A 24,302-nucleotide genomic window follows, 5' to 3' on the forward strand; every position below is an offset into this window, starting at 1 on the left:
TGATATTGTGATTACAGGCAATGATGCTAGTGCCATTAATTCTCTGAAGTCTTTTCTCCGTGATCATTTTTGGATAAAAGACCTTGGTGATTTAAAATATTTTTTGGGTATTGAGGTTTCTCGTTCCAAACAAGGGATTTATATTTCTCAACGCAAGTATGCATTAGAGATTCTCAAGGACTATGGTTTTTTGGGAGCACGACCCATTGCTTTTCTTATGGATGACACAAAATTATCTGATAAAGGAGAACTTCTCAAGGATCCTGAAAAGTATCGACGATTAGTAGGTCGGTTAATATATCTCACTATCACTCGGCCGGATATCACCTATTCTGTGCATGTTCTAAGCCGTTTTATGCACGAGCCAAGGATATCTCATATGGATGCTGCGCTTCGTATTGTTCGTTATTTGAAGGCTACTCCAGGTCAAGGTTTATTATTTCGTTCTGACAACCAGACCAAGTTAACTGCGTTTTGTGATTTTGATTGGGCAGGTTGCCCTATCACTCGCCGTTCGACTACTGGGTATTGTGTATTCTTGGGCGGTTCTTTGGTTTCTTGGCGGACGAAACGACAGAAAACCGTTTCGCTCTCTTCAGCAGAGGCGGAATATAGGGCCATGGCAGGTGCTTGTTGCGAGATAGTTTGGCTTCGTTTTTTGTTGAAGGATTTGAACATTCCTTTGGATGGTCCTTCCATTTTATTTTGTGATAATCAAGCAGCGTTACATATAGCTACCAATCCTGTTTTTCATGAACGAACTCGTCACATTGAGATGGATTGTCACTTTATACGAGATAAGATTGTAGATGGCACAATAGAGACCAAGCATGTGGGTACGGCACAACAGTTGGCAGACTTGTTTACCAAACCTCTTGGGAAAGAAAAGTTTTCGGGTATGTTACGCAAGTTGGGAGTTCTTGACATCCACTCTCCAACTTGAGGGGGAGTGTTAGACAAATAAGGAATATGGTTGAAGTCCTTGTGTAATTGTATATAATATTATTATTGGAAGAATAAGCCATCCTACAGCCGTCAAGCCGTCCTACAGCCGTCCTACCTTGTCCTACCTACACACTAGCCGTCCTACAGCCGTCCTACCTTGTCCTACCTACACACTAGGACGGCTACCTTGTTCTCTACAGCCGTCCTACCTTGTTCTACCTACACACTAGGACGGCTACCTTGTCCTACCTACACACTTGTATCATGTATATATATCCTTGTAATCTTGTAGAGAAACATAATGAGAAAAAAAAGCATTCTCTTCCATTTTTCCACATTCACGTATCAATAACAAATATATTTTTTAGCCTACATACCTTTTTCTACAATCTATAATCACAGCATTAAATTTTTTTGAGAATAAGAAAAGAGTATAGAGAATTGAAGAATTCTCACTTGCTTGCTTTCCCGTAACACCATTGGCTGCATTCTCTAACCATCTGTCTCTTCCTGCCACATATGACAGGCGTGTGAAAATTGTATGAAAAAAAAATTCTAAGTGGTTTAGTTCACACCAAATTAAGTCTCTTAGTACCTTTTCCACTTCCCACGCCACTAGGATGTCGGTAAAAAGCAACAAAAAAACACACTGGCCAATTTATAAGCATGAGATTACCTGTGAACTCCATGTCATTTCCCACTCTCCGTCTTGGAGTTGCGGATCACCCATATTCTGATTTAACGAGATAAACTCATCGATTGCCTGTGATAGAAGAAACAGGGTTGCAGGAGACTACGTCGACAAGGCAAAATTTTCTTAGGCATGCAACTTGAGAAAATTGAATTGGAAACATCACCTCTTTAAGTTTAACTCCAGTGCCAGTGGTCTGTGGAGATAGTTGACAGCAATCTTTGCCTACGTTCGGCTTTCTTTTGCAGCACAAATGTAGTTCCCTGCACTACAAAGATATTTATGGATATTCCTTAACTATAAGCAATTCATTTTTAAGATTTAAGCAATTAATTGTGACTATGTGTTAATATTATTGATGCGAAATGCAGCACAGAATGTGTTAAAATCTTTATAGTTTATAGTACTAAGCAATAGAGTGCCTATTACCTTGTAAGTATTGTACTAAATGGACTTTCTGCAAATACTTTCTTCGTTCTATTGTCTGACTGAGAGAGTTCAAGTCTCTTGCCTAGTTGAGTGATTCCCAGAGCTACGATTCCTATTCCTAATTCGCCACACCATAAATATACTTTGTGACCTCTGCTTGTTGATAAATTAGATAAGTGGAGTATGAATGAACATGCATTTGTTACTCTTGCTATACAATCGCCTTGCCTTTTGAAGTAATTAACTTAATATATATGACAAGAAAGGATACTCAGCTCTCACCCAAGATATCTGAGTTCAAGTCCAGGCAAGAGGCTACGTACCCAAATTGTTGTGCAACGGCGTGAGCCGAATATTTAGGACTGATATTGTGCTCAATCACCCAAGTCCAAATATTGGGTTCATTAGGCCTATTTTAATCCCACCTTGGTATTGAGTTTTATCTTTTAAAGATATCAGTACTATTAATAGCTCGTGCACGAATTCTTTTATATTGTAGATTGTTGTTATGCATCCATGACTTATAAGTCTTGTATCGAGATGCACGCCACCCAAATAATCATTAGTGTAAAAATTTGGTCACGTAAAATAAATATGTACCAATAATGGTAATGAAGTTTGAATAAATTTGGTGCTCAACCAATTAATGTTTTATTTCGTTAAGTTGCTAGTAGTCTCTAACATGTTTGTCTTTTGCATCCATTGGAGGAAATAGGGGAAAGAGAAGAAGAGACAAATTGGGAATGTGTGCCCTCGGACGTATATGGCACTCTGTGAGTTGCATGTTTCACCAACATATCAACAGGGATAAAGATGCTTTCGATTCTAATTTACACACCATTTACTTAGACGGATAGTGTTATTCACATACTCATTATTACTTCCCACAAGTCCTTGTTAATCTTTTGTCAATGATTTTTTTAATTCATTCAATCCGACGACCGAAATTTAAGAAAGGTGTATGAGAAGTAAAAACAAAGGTGTGTGGATAACACTGCCCTACTTAGAAAAATCACTATGATCAAGTGAATAATAATTTTCATTTTCAAGTTGGTCAAAATGCATGCTAAGCTTAATTTGATTGTTAAAAATTTTTGCAAGCATAATTTAATCATGTGCGCGCCAAAGTGGTAGCAAAAAGGCATTTGGCTTTCTGTTGGCATGCACTATATCGTATATAGTATGCTTTGCCCATCTTCTGTGGTTCATGAACTTGCATATACAAAATTCTTATATTTATAAGCACAACTGAGAGCAATTAGGCCACCAGTACTCTTTCAGTTATCTGCATTGTCGGCAATATTAAATGCACTAATCTCTTGAGATTATGCTAATTAATATCAGTCTCACCCTCTCAGTGCAGTCTTTTGAGTTCATGAGGCAACTAAGCAGTCAAGCACGGGGTGCTGCCGCCATACATCATAAGCACTAGCCAGCTAGTTTTCAACTAGATAAACAAAATTATACACTACTCTATTGTTGATTAAAAGATTGTTGTTTTACGCTTAATCGTGGCTATAAATGGAGTTCAAGGAATGTCTCATACAACTTAAGTAGCCCTTAACCATATTGATAGCATTAAGTGTGTCATCCCTTAAGTTACCATGACAAGGTCACCGATTAATTTTAGCCGTCGTTACTCTTTGGTACTGATCCCGTTCTTTGCCTTTTGTTTTGTTGCGAACGCCCAATTAAGTACAGATTTCTACAAGGCAACATGTCCGGATCTTTTCAAAATTGTCCGAAGAGAGGTTCAGAATGCTGTCAAGTCTGAAATGCGAATGGCTGCTTCTTTGCTTCGGCTTCACTTCCATGACTGCTTTGTGAATGTGAGTTCTTAAGGATCCATTTGATAATGATTTTGTTTTTGGTTGCATCACAATTTTTATTTGCAGCTCATAGGCCTCCCAATTTTAAATGATCTCCCTTTCATGTACATGTGTAGGGTTGTGATGCGTCACTACTACTGGATGGAACTGGCAGTGAGAAGGATGCCGGACCAAATTTGAATTCAGCAAGAGGATTTGAAGTTGTTGACAGAATCAAGAGCTCTGTGGAGAGCTCATGTAGTGGAGTTGTGTCGTGTGCTGATATACTAGCCATAGCTGCCAGAGATTCTGTGCTCTTAGTAAGTTAATTTTTTTTTTTTTTTTGGTCAAGCGATAGGGTTTGTTAGATTAGTCACCAACGGGGTTTGAACCTACACTGTCATGCAAAGACTCTTAGTAAGTTAATTAACTTTGCTAATTATGTTTATTATCTATTGGGGATCATGCCATCAGAAATTAGATAATATCATGCATGCCATCGGAAATTAGATAGGCCTTGTTTGGCAGCTCGGACTGTACTGACTATTTCTGTCGGATAGGATAAATAGCCACTGGATAGTACTGACTAAATTAGTCGGGTGTTTGGTGCAGTATCGGACTAGTGACCGTATTATTTATACTGTGTTTGGTATTATACTAGATAGGAGGAATTAAACTTTAAAAAAAAAAAAAATTTAAAAGTGAAATCATTTTTTTGTTCCTAGATCTCTCCGCACCCCCCAAACACCCTCCCTCTCTCTCCCTTCTTCTTCCCCGACTGCAGAAGAATCTCAAATAATTGTTCTCCAGCTCTCTCCGCCACACCCCCCAAACTCCCTCCCTTTCTCTCCCATATTCTTCTTCCCCGACTAAATAATTCGGGCGTTTTGGTTGGTTTTATTAAGCGGGTGTATACCGTGTTATCCTATCCAACCGGTTAAATTAATCCGGCGCTTATTTAGTACGAGCGAACGCCAAACACCCGAGTCCGTATAACTAATCATATCCGATCCTTTATCCGATCTGCCAAACATTTCATAATTAAACATGGGGTAAATTACACAAAATTACCTCAATTATAAGTTGAAAGACACTATCATACCTCATCTTTTTAAAATGACAATGTCATACCTCATCTTATGAATTTGTGACAATGTCAGGCCTCCGTCAATTTTTCTGTTAATTTTTTTGTTAAATGTTGATGTCGCTAGAAACAGGACCCACTCACTAATCCAACTGGATTAAAAAATAATTAAATATTAAAAAAATTTAAAAAATAAAGAATAAAAAAAACAAAATAAATAAAAATGGCCTAAGGGTGCGGGCCTTCCCTTTCCTCCACCCGCACCAACCCTTTTTCTTCTTCTCTTCGACAGCCACCAAACTTTTCCCCATCCCCCCAACCTTCCTCCATCAACCTCTCTCTCCTCTCTCTGGGAGTCGAAGAGGCCACGCCAATACTTGCCGTCGTAGTTTTTTAGGGCAACCATGTCGTGCTGAATGTCGAGGAGGCCACCGGAGTTGGATTGGTAGATGATCTCGTCAAGGGCATAGGACTCGGCGGCAGCGGAGGAGGAGGAGGGGTCGACATTTAAGGGGATGTAGTGGGCGGAAAAGTGGTGGGAGTGGGTGGTGTTGTGGCGGCGAGCCTCGACGCGAATGTTGTGGGGAGGGTGGTCGGAGGATGAAGAAGAGGACGAGGGAGACCGCATCCCAGAGAGAGAGGAGAGAGAAAGGGTGGTGGAGGAAGGTTGGGGGATAGGGAAGGGTTTGGTGGCTGTCGAAGAGAAGAAGAAAAAGGGTTGGTGTGGGTGGACGAAAGGGAAGGCCTGCACCCCTAGGCCATTTTCAATTTTTTTTGTTTTTGTTTTTTTATTCTTAATTTTTTTCATTTTTTAATATTTAATTATTTTTTAATCCAGTTAGGTTAGTGAGTGGGCCTCGTCTCTAGCCACATCAGCATTTAACAGAGAAACTAACAGAAAAACTGATGGATGTCTAACATTATCACAAATTCGTAAGATGAGGTATGACATTGTCATTTTAAAAGGATGAGGTATGATAATGTTGTTCGACCTGTAATTGAGGTAGTTTTGTGTAATTTACCCTTAGACATGTTATGTAATGTTTTACTATAATATTGCACATTTTGTAGAGTGGAGGAAGTTTATGGAAAGTTCTACTTGGAAGAAGAGATGGTCTAGTGGCAAATCAGACAGGAGCAAATAGGGCACTTCCTGCACCATTTGAAGCCCTAGACAGCATCATTTCCAAGTTTGCCGCTGTCGGCCTAAATGTCAATGACGTTGTGTCCTTATCAGGTACATATACACTTCCTATAGTGATTTCAACACTCTATTTTAGTCTCATGTGCAATTCTCTTGTGCATGCGAAGAATATAAAATGTTCAGTTCTAAGAGCATGTGATTCAAAGAACGCGTTAAATTTATCGTCCTTGATCAATATGTATGCTAGAGAGTAATATCTTTAGCAGTGAGTCTTTAATCTCGTTTTGTGGCTGGAACTAGACAAGATCGGACTCAAGTCGGACACACATCCAATAAAACATTGGGAAGAAAAAAAAAATTCTCGCTTTAATATGTCAGCAAGTATCTGAGACTCTTAGTCCATTTTGATGGGAAATTAAGTTGATGGTTCTTCAGATTTTGTCATGTTCTTCACTCTTGTTCTTCACCTCTGTTTAATTAAGAGTGAATATATCATTAGTTGATATAATCTATCAGTTGATTAAAGTGTTAAAGGGGTTTAATTATGTGTAGGCGCTCATACAATTGGGTTGGCAAGGTGTGGCACTTTCAGAGATAGACTCTTCAACTTCTCAGGAACAGGTGCTCCTGACATTACATTGGAACAAAGCATGTTAACTGATCTACAGCACATATGTCCGCTGACCGCTGATGGAAGCATTACCGCGCCTTTTGATCGGAAATCAGCTGATCTATTTGACAACCATTATGTTCAGAACTTGATTAACGGGAAGGGCCTCATTAGTTCAGATCAAATTCTATTTTCAAGTGATGCAGCTGTGACAACAGGGACCAAAAGTTTGGTCCAAAGCTATAACTCAAATATTAATCGTTTCTTTGCTGATTTTGCTAATTCTATGATCAAGATGGGGAATATTAGTCCTCTTACTGGGTCTGCTGGAGAGATCAGAAAGAACTGCAGGGCTGTTAATGCGTGAAATATGTCTAGCTAGCAGTGTACTTGCATTTTGCAATCCTGGCTCCTAATTGCTTTTATGTAGACTGTATGTGGTATGAATACAGTCAAGTCCCTTTATTTTCTTTTGAACAACGAAGTTTCCACGTGTAGTAACTCTTATAGATGTATGAGTTTAATTTCGTAAAGCCAATTAAAAGTCGTGATTTATTGTTCTCAATTTTTGTCAAAATGAGAGAGTATTTTTGCCTGGGAATTAAGGTAAACTTATAAGCCATTCACAAGTGGAATTACCATTAATTAAATTCAAGTGTTTCTTACTAAACTCTAAGCTGGAAAACATAGAATCAATAAAAAAAATGTTGGCGGACCAAAACGGAGTTCCGTTGACATCTCCTCAATGTCCTGTATGAATTATAAGAATCTTAATCTTGTATATCCATTTGCAGCCTATTAAATTCTTATTGGGAGTTAGAGGAACAAGAAACCATGTATGTTGCTGAACAAGAGCATCCATCTCCTCTTTCATTGCCTTCGGCCACTGTATGGACTTGGAAGCTGCACTAAATGACTATGGTTCTTTACTTGACTCTGACTGAACTGCAACACTAAAAGCCTTTTTCTTTTTAAAAATACCAGACTTTGACCCTGTCTGCCTAGGATGACAATTTTGAGAAGAAATGGGCACAATTTGTAATTCTGGAGCATGATAATTTAGTATTTGGATGTAACTCTGAGATACTGTGGGCATGGACGGAGCCAACGAAGGTCCACTAAGGGCAGATGCCCCCACTCAAGTAATTCGTTGGTTAAGCTGCATACTACAATTATAGATATACACGACTTATCCTTGAAGAAAATATATGTGTCTAATATCAAGCATAGCTTCATACTACTTCTACTCTATATCAAATATAATATGAGCAAAAGTGGTCTTGTTCTGTCATTCAAACTGAAAACCCCCTCATCCACCTCTCATGTGTTAATATTTTTCTCATCAATTTGCCACTTTCCACTACTACTGAAATTTCTATAACATTCCAATTTTGAACATTTTCATTTGAAATCATCCATATTATCATTTGGTTATAAACCATACTATAATAAGGTCTTCTTAGTGTTTTTCAAGTTACCCCCACTAGAAGAAAATTCTAGCTCCGTCCCTGACTGTGGGGCATTGATTTTGAGCTTGAAGTTTAGGTAGAGGTAGTGGAGACAAGATCACCATTGTTGAGAGGAGTGGACTGAGTGACAGATTGTGTAAGAGCATTTGATGGTGGTACAAACACATGTGGTAAAGAAATAGGGATGATCAGAGTTTTTCGAGTGGTATTAGAATGAACAACAAAGGTTGTACAAGTACAAGACACAGATGAACTAGGCATATTAACACTCAGCCTATGTATGGTAGGAAAATGTGTCTCATTAAATAAAACATGCCTAGAGACAATTAATTTGTTCTCTTTAACTGCATAACAAATGTACTTCTTGTATTGAGTAGCATATCCTAAGAAAATACACTGAATGGTCTTAGGTTCAAGCTTATTGGACCTATAAGGTTTCATGCAAGGATAACATGCACAACCAAACACTTTTAAGTGATCAAGCCTAGGTGGAGAGTAATATATAAGACTTCAAAAGGTAAATTTATACTAAGGATTAGTGAAGGCATCCTATTGATAAGATAAGTGGTAGTTGCACAAGCATGGTACCAAAATTGAGATGATAAAGAAGCTTGTTGAAGAAGGGTAATATTTGTTTTAACATGTCTATTTTGCTTTTAGCTAATTCATTCCGTTCATAAGTGTATGAGCAATAAAGCTGATGAACAATGACTTTAGCCCTAAGAAAACTTTGAAATTGAATACCGACATACTCTCCACCACCATCACGTGTTTAGTCCAACAACCCGTGCATAAGTGGGTGTGTTGAAAAGTTGGTCCACTACAAAATAGGGCAGTTATTTGAGGGCACCATTCTTATCAGTGACTTTGTATACCCGAGTGCCACCATTACCTAAATTTGATGACTAAGTTCATTGGTGTCAACTATGCCAACTATAACAGTTTTGACACCAAAGATATTAATTTGCTTTTCAACTTGGAATTAATTTTCTTGTTTTTATTCTCTCTTTTCCTCTCATTTTTCTGTCAAATATATTTTTATGTTCATTAAGCATGCTCACATTCTACTACAATAAAAAACAGCTGAAAAGACCTCTCAGCTAACTCGAAAGTGTGAAACATTTGGATTCATACCTCCACAACTTGATGTTTTTCCTTTTATGGGATCATTATGCTGTCAAGAACGACCAAATCTTATCCTTCGTTTTCGAAAATTGGGAAGCATCCATATATGCATGTCATTTCCTCTATGTCATTAATGATCGTTGGCTCCTTGCATGAAAATTCAGCAGAAATGAAATAATTTTCTATGTATAATATATATATGATTATATCAGTTTTACAAGCCGTAAAAAAAGAAATTATTTTTGTCACTTTCTTTAAGATTTGGTTGCATGCATACTAGTATTTCATCGTCATGAATTGCTATTGGTTAGCTTAGATGAAAATTCAGCTGAAGCTCTTGTCAATAATATGCCCAGAATATTCAACTAGGCAACTAATTAAAGTTTCTCTGGTTAACGGTAGCAGTCGGCCCTCTAGAAACCAAATTTTAGTTCTCAAGAAAAAAGGTTGTACAGTATGCTCAAATTAATCCACAATCATGAAGGTTTTTAATTATTTTTTATTTAACTCTCTCTATCCATCTGTCAGACATGAGTGTGACGTTAGATATTACTGACATGAAAGTCAAAAAAGAACAAATAAATAAAGGAGACATTTAAAAATAAATAAATAAATAAATAAAGGTGCTGATTGGAGAGTACACATTGCTGACTCTTGTTGTTTTTGTTTATTTTCAAGCTCAATTAGTGGGTTTTTCTGCATTTACCAATAGATATACCCAACAGTAAATTAACTTCAGAGTTACTTGATTCAGTTGATTGTTGAGCAGATTAAATATGGGCAGGTTCTTTTTTTCTTTTTTTTCTTTTTTTTTGAAATTAAGAGCTTATTTGGAAGTGTTCTTAAAATGACTTGGTGAAATTAATTTTGGATTCCAAAAACACTTCAAACGCTTTTTGGAAGAAGCACCATATATGATGTATGTGCTTCTTGCAAAAATCACAAGAAGCACTTCAAGTGCTTTTCCAGAATCTACTTGGATTTTTACTACAAAATTAATATTACTACATATTTATATCATCTCTCTAATAGATATAGGACCCACATATGTTGGTGAACCTTACCTATATTAGAGAGATGGTACAAATGATAGTAAAACTATGTGGTAAATGTAGCATTACTCTTTTTACTAAGGATTGGTTTCAAAAACATTTTCAACAAAAGAACTTTCAGTTATTTTAAAAATAATTTCAAACGAGTGATAAGCTAATATATTGGAGGTCAAAATGTAGGCAAGCGTTGAGAAATTTTTGTATGTACGGTCGGAACAGAAAATGGTACACCCGTGTTAACATAAGTGGACGAGGGCATCTTTACTATTCTAGATTAGGAGAGATTTTTTTCAAGTACTTGGAAAATAACCAGTATACTACATATCATAATATAAGTAGAGATGATATATATTTTTCAGTCTCCTTACTTCTTCCACTTATATTATGATATATGGTGTATTGGCTTGTATTTCGGGCAAATTAAAATTTTTCTCTTATAGTACTTGCATCCCCCCGGAGAGATGCACATATACCACTCCTTGCAATAAATTTCATAGTCAAAACTGTTCAATTCTTAATCTTCATTTGAAGATGATCCCTACAATAAAAATCAGTTAAATAGGAGATTTTTTTAGTCATTCAAATATATCAAATAAATGAACAATTCATTATGAATATGTTATTAGGTACTCACATTGTTGATTTGTTTCATAAATTTAGATGACTAAAACAATCTCCAATTCAAAAAAAAGTTGTAGAATGATCTTTAAATAAAAACTAATAGATTAAACGATTTTCAATTATAAATTTTATATAATAAACATACGTTATGGAAACTGAGATATGTGTATTCCGTAATAGGATGCTAATATTATCCATTGATAATATGTACACCTACTTATTTAAAGGAAAATTAATGAAAAGTGCTTGAAATTTTTGAGTTTTAAAGATAAGGACAAAATAAAAAGATAAAGTAAATAGTACCAAGTTTGACTTTGTAGTGTAAAAATATGATTTTTCATTAATGTGAACAGTACCGTGAACTTTTCATTAAAACTTCCCTTATTTAATGAGCGCATCCATACAGCTACGTTTGTACCCACACGGTTTGACAAACTGATAGAAGTTCTTCAATTGGCTCCAAAGCCTTCAATCCATATACAAAATTTCTAGAATGCTGGGACTTCGTCATACATACGTTTCCTACTCCCTACAATATCCAAATTGAAGAAGTCTCTTCTTTTTTTTCTTTTTGAAAACATACGATAATAGATTTCATCTAATCAAAAGCACTACAAAAACCAATCCATCTCTAAGCATACATGCATACACTCTCCTCAACAAGTATGTCAATGACTAAACTAGGCGGGGCATCAATCTATTCACACTTTTGCTTCTGAGAAAGGCCGATTTTTGCAAGACGATGCGCAGTATGAAATATATCAACAATAGACTCTGCTAGACTACTTCATGTTGTATGAAATATATCAACAATATTGATTTCAGGGTCTAAATATTACACTTAGGTGTCGTTTGGTGACTAGAATTAGAACAGATGGTATATGGATTTGATACCTCATGAATACATGGCATATTTTAAGATAGACATAAAAGTTTTTTTTTTTTTTTCCTTCATTTGAAGGGATTAGATATGGAGAAAACTTATCTAATTAATTCTCCAATTTTGTAGGGCATTGGCATGCATAAGTTTTCTTAATGAGTAATTATCCGTCTACATTCATGTAAGATGCAATTTTTTCATTTACTTCTTCAAGATATTTTAAATATGGAAGTTATTCATTCTAATTCAATCCTAGATACCAAACAAAACCTTAGTTTCATTTTATCTAACGAATAAGCTAGTTTTGGTCTAATGAATTTCTCTTCTCATCAATCTTGATTTACCTCTAATTAGTTCCATATGACTAATTAATTACAGTTAGGTCAGTGAATACACCATCTGCTTAATCAATATTGTCATCCAGATCACCATCTGCTTAATTAATATTGTATCGATAAAAAATTTATGCAAAATATAAATTTGAGAAAATAACCGCTGGGACAGTCACATCAAGTAAGGCATTTTGAATTTTGGAAAAGTGTCTTAATCAAACTGTGATAACCTTTACACAAAGAAAAGTATACCAAAATCCCTATGTTGTTTATTATACATGCATGGAAGAAATTGGAAAACCTCATTACTGTCTGTTATCCATAAGCATGCATACCCTAATTGTATGGAAACAAATTTCTGCAAATTATAGATTTGGGTATATAATCAGTGGGACAGTCAAATAAAGTAGGGCATTTTTTTTTAACTTTGGAAAAGTGTCTTAATCAAACTGTGATAACCTTTATTCAAATACGTGTTAATTAAGCAGATGGTGTATTCGTTGATCGAATTGACAATCATTAATTGCTTCATGATTCCATTTTTCTTCCCAAGACCAATTCTTTTCCTGCTGACTTTATTACTATATTAAGTCATCAATAGAGTTACCATATATGGCTGTACTGCTAAGGATACTAAATTTGTAAACTAAATAACATAGAAATTAAAATTGAAATAATACTTAAGCGTTAATAAACGTATTTATTCATATTAGTGACACATCATTTAGTTTGTAAACTTTGTTTACAAATTTAGTCTCACTAACATTACCCATATATGGCCCTTGGACTTTTGAAATAGAATAATGCTAAAGAAATTAAATTTGTAGAGACAAAATTTTCTAAACTAAATAACATGAAAATTGATGATTAACGTACTTATTTCTTATTAGTGATACATCATTTAATTTGTTAATTTAATCTACAAATTGACCTAAAATTACTCCTTGAAATATATACAAAACTTTGATTAAAATAATTGCGCGCGCCCTCCACGGGAAAGTTTGAAAATTCTTCAACTTACAAGCATTACGTAGAAAAGTTCCTGATTGCTAATAGGCCCACATCAACTTAATTATCTGAAAATATCAACATATGAATATTCAAAGAACGATCATTCTGGTCATTTGCCTATAGCATGCACAAAATACATGGCTCTTAGATTCCTGAAATCTCACCTACTACTCTCTCTATAAAAGGGTAGAGTATTAGCCTCATAGAAGCCATCTCATCTCTCAACATAAGAGCTACTATAACTATAGATAGCAACCTCGCAATTTTGAGTTTCATAATTAATCATCATGTCTTCATTTTCAATTGCAGCAGCAATATTTGTTCTTGTTACTGCTAGCATATTGGGAAATTCCAACGCTCAACTGAGCTCAACTTTCTACAGCACCACATGCCCGAATGTAACGAGCATTGTTCGTGGTGTGGTCGAGCAAGCTCAACAGAATGACATCCGAATTGGTGCCAAACTCATCCGAGTTCATTTCCACGACTGCTTTGTCAACGTACGTAATTCATTAAAGAATATGTTATGTAGTGTTAAAAATATCATCCGGTAACATATAATGTGATATATATTTTACAAAAAATTCTATATGCATGAGCATCCGCTTTTTACAAATGATGGATTTTGTATCAATAATGTTAATAATGGATTGCTAGGACGTCAAAAAGTTTTTCTATTAATACGTCGTTAACCAATATATCGACAACCCGGCTATTAATAACGGACTCTCTGTCAAAACAAGAGTTGTGTTTTTATGTGCTATAATAATTAAATTTAATATAATGGTAACGGTAACGGTGCATGCATGCAGGGTTGTGATGGATCGATTATGCTGGACAACGCAGATGGGATAGAGAGCGAGAAAGATGCACCTCCCAATCAATCGACAGACGGATACGACGTTGTAGATGATATCAAAACTGCGGTCGAGAACGTTTGCCCTGGTGTTGTCTCCTGTTCTGACATTTTAGCAATTGCTTCTCAAATTCTTGTTTCTGCGGTACGTACATATTGAAAGTTCTAATTACTTTAATTAATTAATTCGCGTTACGTTATTTAATAAAGTTTAAAAAATAAAAAGTGATATTTAAGAGGAGGACCAAGCCCTGAAAGAAATTGGGAAATGGTCAATATTCCATCTGAGAACCAGCCCCGAAGAAAATAAAAAAGAAAGCGAATGGCGGTGAAGAGATAATCTAATTAATGAACAATTCTTGGAAATTTGGAGTATATATATGTAAGCAGTTCCTGATATATTATTGTCCAAATAGTTCCTCAAATAATACTTCTATTGGTATTGTTGCAGAATGGAGGGCCAACGTGGGAAGCTCAATTGGGAAGAAGAGACAGTAGGACAGCCAACCAAGCTGGTGCCAGTGCCATTCCAAGCTTTCTCGAAAACCTTGAGCAAATTTCACAAAAATTTCGCGATGCAGGATTAGATTCCACTGATCTGGTTGCTTTATCAGGTAACCCTAGTAATAGACACGCAATTGACCAGAATAATAGTACAACTAATTACCAGATTAACCTAGTAGTATACACCAATTAATAAGTCAACCTCTAATTATTTTGAAAGATTTAAATGTAGTTGTTTCCTTTCTTAGGTGCTCATACATTTGGACGGGCAAGATGTTCAACTTTCGTTCACCGCCTCTACAATTTCAGCGGCACTGGCAATCCGGACCCGACCATTGAAGCCGGATACTTGGAAACCCTCCGCCAAGCGTGTCCTCAAAACGGCAGCGGAGATACGTTGAATGACCTTGACCAGTCCACCCGCGATGCCTTCGACAACCACTACTTTACAAATCTCCAAAACAACCGCGGGCTTCTCCAGACCGATCAGGTGCTGTTCTCAACTAGCGGAGACACCGTTGCCATTGTAGACCGCTTTGCAAATAGCCAAAGTGACTTCTTTGATAGCTTTGGTCAGTCCATGATCAATATGGGGAATATAGGAGTTTTGACAGGCACCAATGGAGAGATTAGGACTGATTGCAGAAGAGTTAATTAATTGAAAATTCGTCATTAGTATTTTGAAAAAGATGATTAAGATTATGTATGTGCCCTAAATATATAAGGGCACTCCGTAAGCTTGAGGCTTAAGTATTTTGTCATTTATAGGCAGCCTATTTCTTTTCCTCGCATTTCTCTTACTTCTGTTGATCCATGTTGCCAAAGGTTGATATACAATAAAAAAAAACAAGTTACATCTATATTATTTTCTAGCACCAGCCTTATTTTACATCGTGGCCAAGTTTCTCATGCTATACATATGTTAAACTTGTATATAATTAAATCAAGGGTTCTTTAGAAAAAGGCCCTTGAAACTCTTATTTTCCAAGCAAAAATCCACATAATATTAAACTTCCAAATAAAACCCAAATTTCAAATAGAGTACCATGTAGACAAATATGTAACCAATTATCATCACATATTTACAACTTATGCCACAAAACTCTAGTTATGTCAATAAATATTATTACCCACCCTAATTATGATTAGCAATTAACCCCATATGAAAATTTTACCTTTCTTGTATGATAAATATTAGGAATATATATATATATATATATATATATATATAAATTTAGCTACGTTCATAAACAATTTATGGGCACATTTTTCGTTTGGAAAGAAAAATCCTTTGTACAATCAGTTATTTTGCATCAAATAATAATATTGTTTTATAAAACAACAAAAAACCAATTAATATTCTTTTATGTTGTAGGTAAATTATTTTACCTAGATTATTACATACATTAGGCATTTTTTGTTTGTTATCATATATGCTTGTTAAAAATAATTTATCTATATTTATATTTAAAATATAAGTAAATTAATTTTGAATCAAATAGTATTTATTTTGTAGGTAAATTAAAATAGTAGTTCCATTATTTTGGGAAAGTTAAACAGTGCATAAATAATTTCGTAAAAATTAAACCAAGACAAATTATCTCCATTAAAATAAAACAGTACATATTCGACAAAAACAAAAATAAATAAATAAAATAAAATAGTAGATACATTATTTTCTTATAAGATTAAACAATAGGTAAATTATATTGTAGGTACATTATGTTTGTAATATAAAAAAAGAATTGAAATTCATAAACAAAAAGCAATAGATATATTAATTTTTAATCAAATTTCCTTTATTTGTTGGTGAATTATTTTCATGCATTATTATATATATTGGGCATATTTTACTACTAATATATATGTGTGGAAAAATTTACCTATATTATCATATAAAATATAGATAAATTTATTTTGAATCAAATAACATTTTTTATTCTATAATTAATTTAAATTGTTTTTTTTTTGAGTTGAAATGACAGCGACTTTATTAATGTCAAGAAGACGACATACAATAATGCAAGAGTTGAAATGATAGCGACTTCATTAATACATTTCTTTTTATTAATTTCTCCCTTCAAATACGCATAGAATTAAATGTCTACATCAAAACGGTAATTAGGCGTATTTTAGGTATCTAAAAAATGAAAAATGTGTAAAGGCAAACAAAATTAATGAATTTACTTATGTGGAGCCTAGTCATTGGGTTTTATTCAGATAAAAAGACTATGTCGGGTTTTATGTAAAGAAACTTGAGTTTCAGGGGCTAAAGTCATATTTTCAGTTAAATCAAATAAACCGCAACCTACAGAATACTCGGAGAGCAGCCATTAATCTTAAGCACGATTGCTTAAACCTCAAGAAAACCTCTGCACTGTCATATATTCCTAATGCGATGACTTAATGAGAAGTAGAGAAATGTAAGACCACTTATATTTGTTAAGATAGCTGAAGAAGAAGAAGATAGAAACGAGAGAGAACAATTTGTTTGTTATTTAATCGTTAGGTGACCAAGAAAATTACAAAAATTAACTATCGATCTGTCAGGAGATCAGTGACTCGAACCAAATTCGTCATTGATTTAAAGTAAAACCCACATGCGCCAATCTGTGAGCAACCTTGTTTGTGTCTCTACGAGTATGATTGATTTTGGTTTGCGGAATGGAGCGTAGGAAATAGCATGCCTCATTTACTCTATTTACCCACAAAGACAAATCATCTTCCGTTTGAAGAGTTATAGCAGCAAGGACCAAAGTTGCGCCTCCCTTCAGTTTCAGCTGTTTCGTGCTTAACTCTCGGGCTACCTCCAGTTCTGCTAACATCGGAGATGATATGCCTTCCATTTTCATTGCCATCGCCGCCACAAACAGCCCCATGTCATCTCTGAACACCACTCCAATTCCCCCCTTTTTTCCCTGTTCCTTCCAAGCCCCTTCAAAGTTACATTTTAACCACCCTGCTTCTGGTTTTTCCATCTGTCCACAACCTCAGTCTATCTGTTAGGGTTTAGGGTTTAGGAATATATATATATATATATATATATATATTTAGCTATGTTCATAAACAATTTATGGGCACATTTTTCGTTTGGAAAGAAAAATCCTTTGTACAATCAGTTATTTTGCATCAAATAATAATATTGTTTTATAAAACAACAAAAAACCAATTAATATTGTGACAGCCCGTCCCAGAAATATTTAAAACGTACGTGTGAAAAGACAGTTTTGCCTCTAGTTCGATTTCTTTACGTTTATTGGTTGTTTTTGAGTTTTGTTGGCATGTTGTAGGCCACACACACTTTCCCACACTCCACCACCTTTCCTCCTGTTTCCTGCACCCTGTCCCGAGCCCCATTCCCTTTCCATTTCCTTTGAAACGTACGGACATACCCACAAACCCATTCAACCTCCACAGATTGAAGAATCCAAGCACATATTCAGACTCGTGAGGCTTGTAGGAATCCAACCATACCCATTTCAGGTAAGAACACCTTCGTTTTTACGTCGAACTCACGATGCCCGATTTTGGTACTGTTCATGCACACGTGATTTCTCACGTTTTAGGGAATTTCAAGCTTGTAGGTAGCTTGGTGAGGTCCCTAGGAGGCTCGGGGTGGTTCGTTTGAAGGTTTTGGACGTCGGGATCACTGGTTTCGAAGTTGGCTGAAGTTGGGTTAATTTTTCAGGTGAGATTTTGTGGATTTTAGCCCTTGAAATTGGTATGATTGTGTTCCTCTAGTTCTGAGCTTCATTTTAGTACCAATTTTATGAAATTTGGATGAAAAACGAAGAAGATAGGACGATTTAAAATTTTCCCAGTTTTCCGGCACTGGAGAAGACGACGGAATATTCCTGACGCCGTTGACAGAATCTGTTAAATCTGACGGAATATTCCCTAAGGCGTCAGTTGACGCCGTCAGTGTGCTAGGCACGTGCCTGCGCGTGGGGGCGTGTGCGACGGTGAAAAATTATTTTAAAAATATGGGGATGTTCCTGAGGTTGAGTAGTTCACGTTGGTGTATTCATACACCCCATTTGAGCATTGTATGAGAAGTTATTGCTAAAGGTTGGTTATGTGCTTTAAAATTAACGTTTTTGTAGTTGTTTCGCATATAGGTGATACCTATCCCGAGGACGAGTGTGGTCACTCGAGGCAGGGGGGCTACGACCCTTCCACATACCAATAAGTGGGCTTTTGGTTTTCCGTATATACCTATATACTTATATTTTCCCAGAAATTGATTTGGTTATGCATTATTAGTTGGTTATATATATATATATATATATATATGCATATTTGGTGCTGCGGACGCACAGGTAAGTGCCAGGTAAGTGTTATTCATGTTTACATTCAATAGTGATTCGAGATGCTTAGAGAACTTATAACCTGCACCCCCGGTGTTAGTGCTCCCGCCCAGAGTAGGGCACAGTCCTTCACGTGATGTTCACCTCCCGCACCACACGCTCAGCTTGGATCCAAGTTAGGTGCACAGTCCTGTCGTACAGACCACTATAGGTGGTTCCGACTCGTAGGTGACCTGCGATTACTCGCCCAGCCTTCACGTGATCGTAGCACTAGAGCGTTTATATGTATTACACTCAGGCCTGTCGTACATACCACTTTAGGTGGTTCCGACTCGTGTGCAGGTCTAGTCAGTGAGATTGAGATTTGAGCTCTAGATGCAGCCGTACAGGTCACGTTAGGTGACTCCGGCTGCCAGATTATATGTTATTAATATGATTTATACCTAGGCACTTGCATTTTATTCTGAGGTTCTGGCATGGCATATTCTCGATCATGATTGGTATACATATATGTCTATTTTCTGGAAAGTATACAGGTTTTACGGTGAGGGGTTAGAATGTATTTATTAAACGGTTTTCGAAAAGCTTTGTTTTTACCCACTCACGCTTTTGTTTTGCGCCCCTTCAGGTTCTAGTTGGCTAGCACGTTTGGTGGTTTCCCAGAGGGCTTTCCCGGCATATCTGACAGACGATCATCATCGTAGGGTCACCTTCGGGTGTACTTTGGTTGCGTCATTTTCATTTGGACTGCCTTAGGCTTTATGCTCTGAACTTGTATCTCACTTACGCTAGCACTTATTTCTTTTACCTTATGTATGCTAGTTTTTAATTATTCGTATTATTTACATTACTATTTTAATAGCTTCCGCACTGTGCACATGGTTACGTCACTTCCGCGTGACGGTCTGTGACATCCCGTCCCGAAATTATCTAAAACGTGCGTGTGAAATGACACTTTTACCCCTAGTTTGTTTCTTTTACGTTTAATCGTCGTTGTGAGCCTTGTTGGCATGTTTGGAACCATACACACACTCCTACACACTCCACTTCTCTCTGTCCCTTTCCTTGTCTCTCTCCCGTGCTCCCTTTCCTCCCCCTTTCAAACACATACGTACGGTCACACCAAGAACCCATCAAATCTTTGCAGATCGAGGGAACTAATCCCATATTTAAGCTCGCGAGGTTGAGGGGAGCACAATTGTACCATTTTCAGGTAAGAACTCCGACGTTTTCACGTCGATTTCACAAGCTCCGATTTGAGTACTATTCATGCAAACATATTTCATCACGTTTTTGGGATTTTGAAGCTCATAGGTAGCTTGGTGGTGTCCCAAGGAGTCTCGGAGTGCTTCGTTGGAAGAGTTTGGACGTCGGGATCGCCCTGTTCGAAGTTGGCCGGAGTTTAAGTTTGGTGACAGGTATGATCTAGTAGTTTTTGACCCTTAAAACTTGTATGATCGTGTTCTACTAGTCTTAGGCTTCATTTTGGTTCAAGAATCGTGGAAAATGGTTGAAAAACGAGCGAGAAAACACGATTTACAGGTTTTGCGATTTTCCGGCGCCGGCGACGGCACCGGAGGTTCGCCGGGGAAGGAGACGGAATATTCCGTCAAGTCTGACGGAATATTCCTGACGCCGTTGACGGAATCCGTTAAAACTAACGGAATATTCCTCACGGAGTCAGTTGACGCCGTCAGCGTGCCAGGCACGTGCCTGCGCGTGCGGCGGAGAAATTTTTTTCTAAAAATATGGGTGTGATCTTGAGGTTGTGTAGAGCACGTTGGTATATTCATTTGTCCAATTTGAGCAATGTATGAGAAGTTATTACGAGAAGTTGGTTATGTGCTTTTAAATTAACGTTTTTGTAGTTATTTCGCGTATAGGTGATACGTACCCCGAGGACGAGCATGGTCACTCGAGGCAGGGGGGCTACGACCATTCCACTTACCAATGAGTGGGCTTTTGGTTTTCCGTATATACCTATATACTATATTTTCCCAGAAATTGAATTAATGTTTATTAGTTTATGCCATGCATTACATTATCGTTATTCATGCATCGTTGGTTATGTTAGTAGTTGCATATATATATATATATATATATATATATATACACACACACACATATGCATATTGGGTGCTGTGGACGCACAGGTAAGTGCCAGGTAAGTGTTATTCATATTTACATTCAGTAGTAGTTGAGATGCTTAGAGAGCTCATAACCTGCACCCCCGGTGTTAGTGCTCCCGCCCAGAGTAGGGCACAGTCCTTCACGTGATGTTCACCTCCCGCACCACACGCTCAGCTTGGATCCAAGTTAGGTGCACAGTCCTGTCGTACAGACCACATTAGGTGGTTCCGACTTGTAGGTGACCCGCGATTATTCGCACAGCCTTCACGTGATCGTAGCACTAGAGCGTATATATATGTTACACCCAGGCCTGTCGTACAGACCACTTTAGGTGGTTCCGACTTGTGGGCAGGTTCAGTTATTGAGTTTGAGATTTGAGCTCTATATGCAGCCGTACAGGTCACGTTAGGTGACTCCGGCTGCCAGATTATATGTTATTGATATGAGTTATACCTGAGCACTTGCATTTCATATTGAGATTTCGACATGGCATATCCTCGAGCATGTTTGGCATATCTATACCTACGTATATATGTTTATTTTCTGGGAAGTATACAGGTTTTACGGCGAGGGGTTAGAATGTATTTTACTAAATGGTTTTAGAAAAAATTTGTTTTTGCCCACTCACGCTTTTGTTTTGCACCCCTCCAGGTTCTAGTTGCTTAGCAGGTTCGGTGGTTTCCCAGAGGGTTCTCCCGGCTTTTCTGACAGACACTCACCAGCGTAGGGTCACCTTCGGGTGTACTATTGTCGCATCCTTTCTTTTGGACTGCTGTAGACTTGCTCTGAACTTGTGTCTCACTTACGCTAGCACTTGTTTTAGTACTTTGTATGCTAGTTTTAAATTATTCGTACTTTTATATTACTGTTTCATTAGCTTCCGCACGTGCATATGGTTACGTCACCTCCGTGTGACGGCCAGCACGCCCTGATCTCGGTCGGGGTGTGTCACGGCCAGCATGCCCTGATCTAGATCGGGGTGTGTCAAATATTCTTTTATGTTGTAGGTAAATTATTTTACCTAGATTATTACATACATTAGGCATTTTTTGTTTGTTATCATATATGCTTGTTAAAAATAATTTATCTATATTTATATTTAAAATATAAGTAAATTAATTTTGAATCAAATAGTATTTATTTTGTAGGTAAATTAAAATAGTAGTTCCATTATTTTGGGAAAGTTAAACAGTGCATAAATAATTTCGTAAAAATTAAACCAAGACAAATTATCTCCATTAAAATAAAACAGTACATATTCGACAAAAACAAAAATAAATAAATAAAATAAAATAGTAGATACATTATTTTCTTATAAGATTAAACAATAGGTAAATTATATTGTAGGTACATTATGTTTGTAATATAAAAAAAGAATTGAAATTCATAAACAAAAAGCAATAGATATATTAATTTTTAATCAAATTTCCTTTATTTGTTGGTGAATTATTTTCATGCATTATTATATATATTGGGCATATTTTACTACTAATATATATATGTGTTGAAAAATTTACCTATATTATCATATAAAATATAGATAAATTTATTTTGAATCAAATAACATTTTTTATTCTATAATTAATTTAATTTTTTTTTTTTGAGTTGAAATGATAGCGACTTTATTAATGTCAAGAAGACGACATACAATAATGCAAGAGTTGAAATGATAGCGACTTCATTAATACATTTCTTTTTATTAATTTCTCCCTTCAAATACGCATAGAATTAAATGTCTACATCAAAACGGTAATTAGGCGTATTTTAGGTATCTAAAAAATGAAAAATGTGTAAAGGCAAACAAAATTAATGAATTTACTTATGTGGAGCCTAGTCATTGGGTTTTATTCAGATAAAAAGACTATGTCGGGTTTTATGTAAAGAAACTTGAGTTTCAGGGGCTAAAGTCATATTTTCAGTTAAATCAAATAAAGCGCAACCTACAGAATACTCGGAGAGCAGCCATTAATCTTAAGCACGATTGCTTAAACCTCAAGAAAACCTCTGCACTGCCATATATTCCTAATGCGATGACTTAATGAGAAGTAGAGAAATGTAAGACCACTTATATTTGTTAAGATAGCTGAAGAAGAAGAAGATAGAAACGAGAGAGAACAATTTGTTTGTTATTTAATCGTTAGGTGACCAAGAAAATTACAAAAATTAACTATCGATCTGTCAGGAGATCAGTGACTCGAACCAAATTCGTCATTGATTTAAAGTAAGACCCACCTGCGCCAATCTGTGAGCAACCTTGTTTGTGTCTCTACGAGTATGATTGATTTTGGTTTGCGGAATGGAGCGTAGGAAATAGCATGCCTCATTTACTCTATTTACCCACAAAGACAAATCATCTTCCGTTTGAAGAGTTATAGCAGCAAGGACCAAAGCTGCGCCTCCCTTCAGTTTTAGCTGTTCCGTGCTTAACTCTCGGGCTACCTCCAGTTCTGCTAACATCGGAGATGATATGCCTTCCATTTTCATTGCCATCGCCGCCACAAACAGCCCCATGTCATCTCTGAACACCACTCCAATTCCCCCTTTTTTCCCTATTCCTTCCAACCCCCTTCAAAGTTACATTTTAACCACCTTGCTTCTGGTTTTTCCATCTGTCCACAACCTCAGTCTGTCTGTTACTCCTTATTTTTTTACCATGCCACTTACCACATCCATATTTAGGGTTAATCCATTGGGATTCCTTTATCCCTAGTTAATCTAATATTAATTTACTAGCTAGGAAGCGACCGGCCTTAGCTTAATTGAATCCCTAAATCTCAACTAAAAAAACTTACAATCCTACAATAATTATAAAACTATGTTACAATATGTGGAATGATTATAGTAAATGATTGTATCAATACCATGCAATAACTTTTGCAACTGCAATTATATGGACCAACTAGTACTATTTCTCAATTAATGGAGCAATTACTATATTGTTAAAGTACCACATCGGTGGGTTCAAAGAAACCCGATGAGTTTAAATAGGATTACCCTACTCTAACTAATTCTGAGACTTTTTGTTGTAAGACCCCACACCTAACGGATTGTGCAGACGGTAAAGTTGAGGACAATATCAATGTTGTTAGAGTGAGGTGGGCTGGTGATCCAAAAATCCAATATGGTATCAAAGCCCACGGTTTCGGGCCCGTGCAAGCCAATGAGCTTGTCACCAAGAATGAAACAAGTCTGAACTCTTAACATACAGACAACCGTTGAGTTCCATTGAAAACAAGTAGGCCCAACGGGAGCCGACCTCTGACTGAGTTCCATTGAAAACAAGTAGGCCCAACAGGAGCTGACC

General features: G+C 36.5%; 2 protein-coding genes and 1 long non-coding RNA gene across 3 annotated transcripts; 2 read left to right on the forward strand and 1 right to left on the reverse strand.

Moving 5' to 3' along the window:
• Positions 1-1,336: 1,336 nt before the first annotated feature.
• Positions 1,337-1,900, reverse strand: LOC148698303 (uncharacterized). The gene is made up of 3 exons (XR_015961148.1): positions 1,803-1,900; positions 1,622-1,708; positions 1,337-1,455 (listed from the first exon to the last, which is right to left on the reverse strand). It is a non-coding gene; the product is annotated as an uncharacterized LOC148698303 (long non-coding RNA).
• Positions 1,901-3,342: 1,442 nt separating this feature from the next.
• On the forward strand, positions 3,343-7,271 carry LOC137714122 (peroxidase 59-like). Its single transcript, XM_068453407.2, has 4 exons — positions 3,343-3,894; positions 4,011-4,193; positions 6,029-6,194; positions 6,654-7,271. The coding sequence occupies exons 1-4, from the start codon at positions 3,670-3,672 to the stop codon at positions 7,076-7,078; spliced, it is 999 nt and encodes a 332-aa protein (XP_068309508.2). The 5' UTR covers positions 3,343-3,669; the 3' UTR covers positions 7,079-7,271.
• Positions 7,272-13,417: 6,146 nt separating this feature from the next.
• LOC137716259 (peroxidase A2) lies at positions 13,418-15,421 on the forward strand. The gene is made up of 4 exons (XM_068455685.2): positions 13,418-13,701; positions 14,014-14,202; positions 14,509-14,671; positions 14,810-15,421. The coding sequence occupies exons 1-4, from the start codon at positions 13,489-13,491 to the stop codon at positions 15,217-15,219; spliced, it is 975 nt and encodes a 324-aa protein (XP_068311786.1). The 5' UTR covers positions 13,418-13,488; the 3' UTR covers positions 15,220-15,421.
• Positions 15,422-24,302: the final 8,881 nt, after the last annotated feature.

This window comes from Pyrus communis, chromosome 3, assembly GCF_041283825.1.
Source record: "Pyrus communis isolate YQ-2024b chromosome 3, ASM4128382v1, whole genome shotgun sequence".
NCBI lineage: Eukaryota > Viridiplantae > Streptophyta > Magnoliopsida > Rosales > Rosaceae > Pyrus > Pyrus communis.

Bases quoted from the DNA above. Each gene is read 5' to 3' on its own strand.
- LOC137714122 (XM_068453407.2), top strand. From the start codon at position 3,670: ATGACAAGGTCACCGATTAATTTTAGCCGTCGTTACTCTTTGGTACTG. The intron at 4,194-6,028 runs GTAAGTTAATTT...CACATTTTGTAG, and splicing joins CCAGAGATTCTGTGCTCTTA to AGTGGAGGAAGTTTATGGAA. The intron at 6,195-6,653 runs GTACATATACAC...AATTATGTGTAG, and splicing joins TGACGTTGTGTCCTTATCAG to GCGCTCATACAATTGGGTTG.
- LOC137716259 (XM_068455685.2), top strand. From the start codon at position 13,489: ATGTCTTCATTTTCAATTGCAGCAGCAATATTTGTTCTTGTTACTGCT. The intron at 13,702-14,013 runs GTACGTAATTCA...GCATGCATGCAG, and splicing joins TCCACGACTGCTTTGTCAAC to GGTTGTGATGGATCGATTAT. The intron at 14,203-14,508 runs GTACGTACATAT...GTATTGTTGCAG, and splicing joins CTCAAATTCTTGTTTCTGCG to AATGGAGGGCCAACGTGGGA.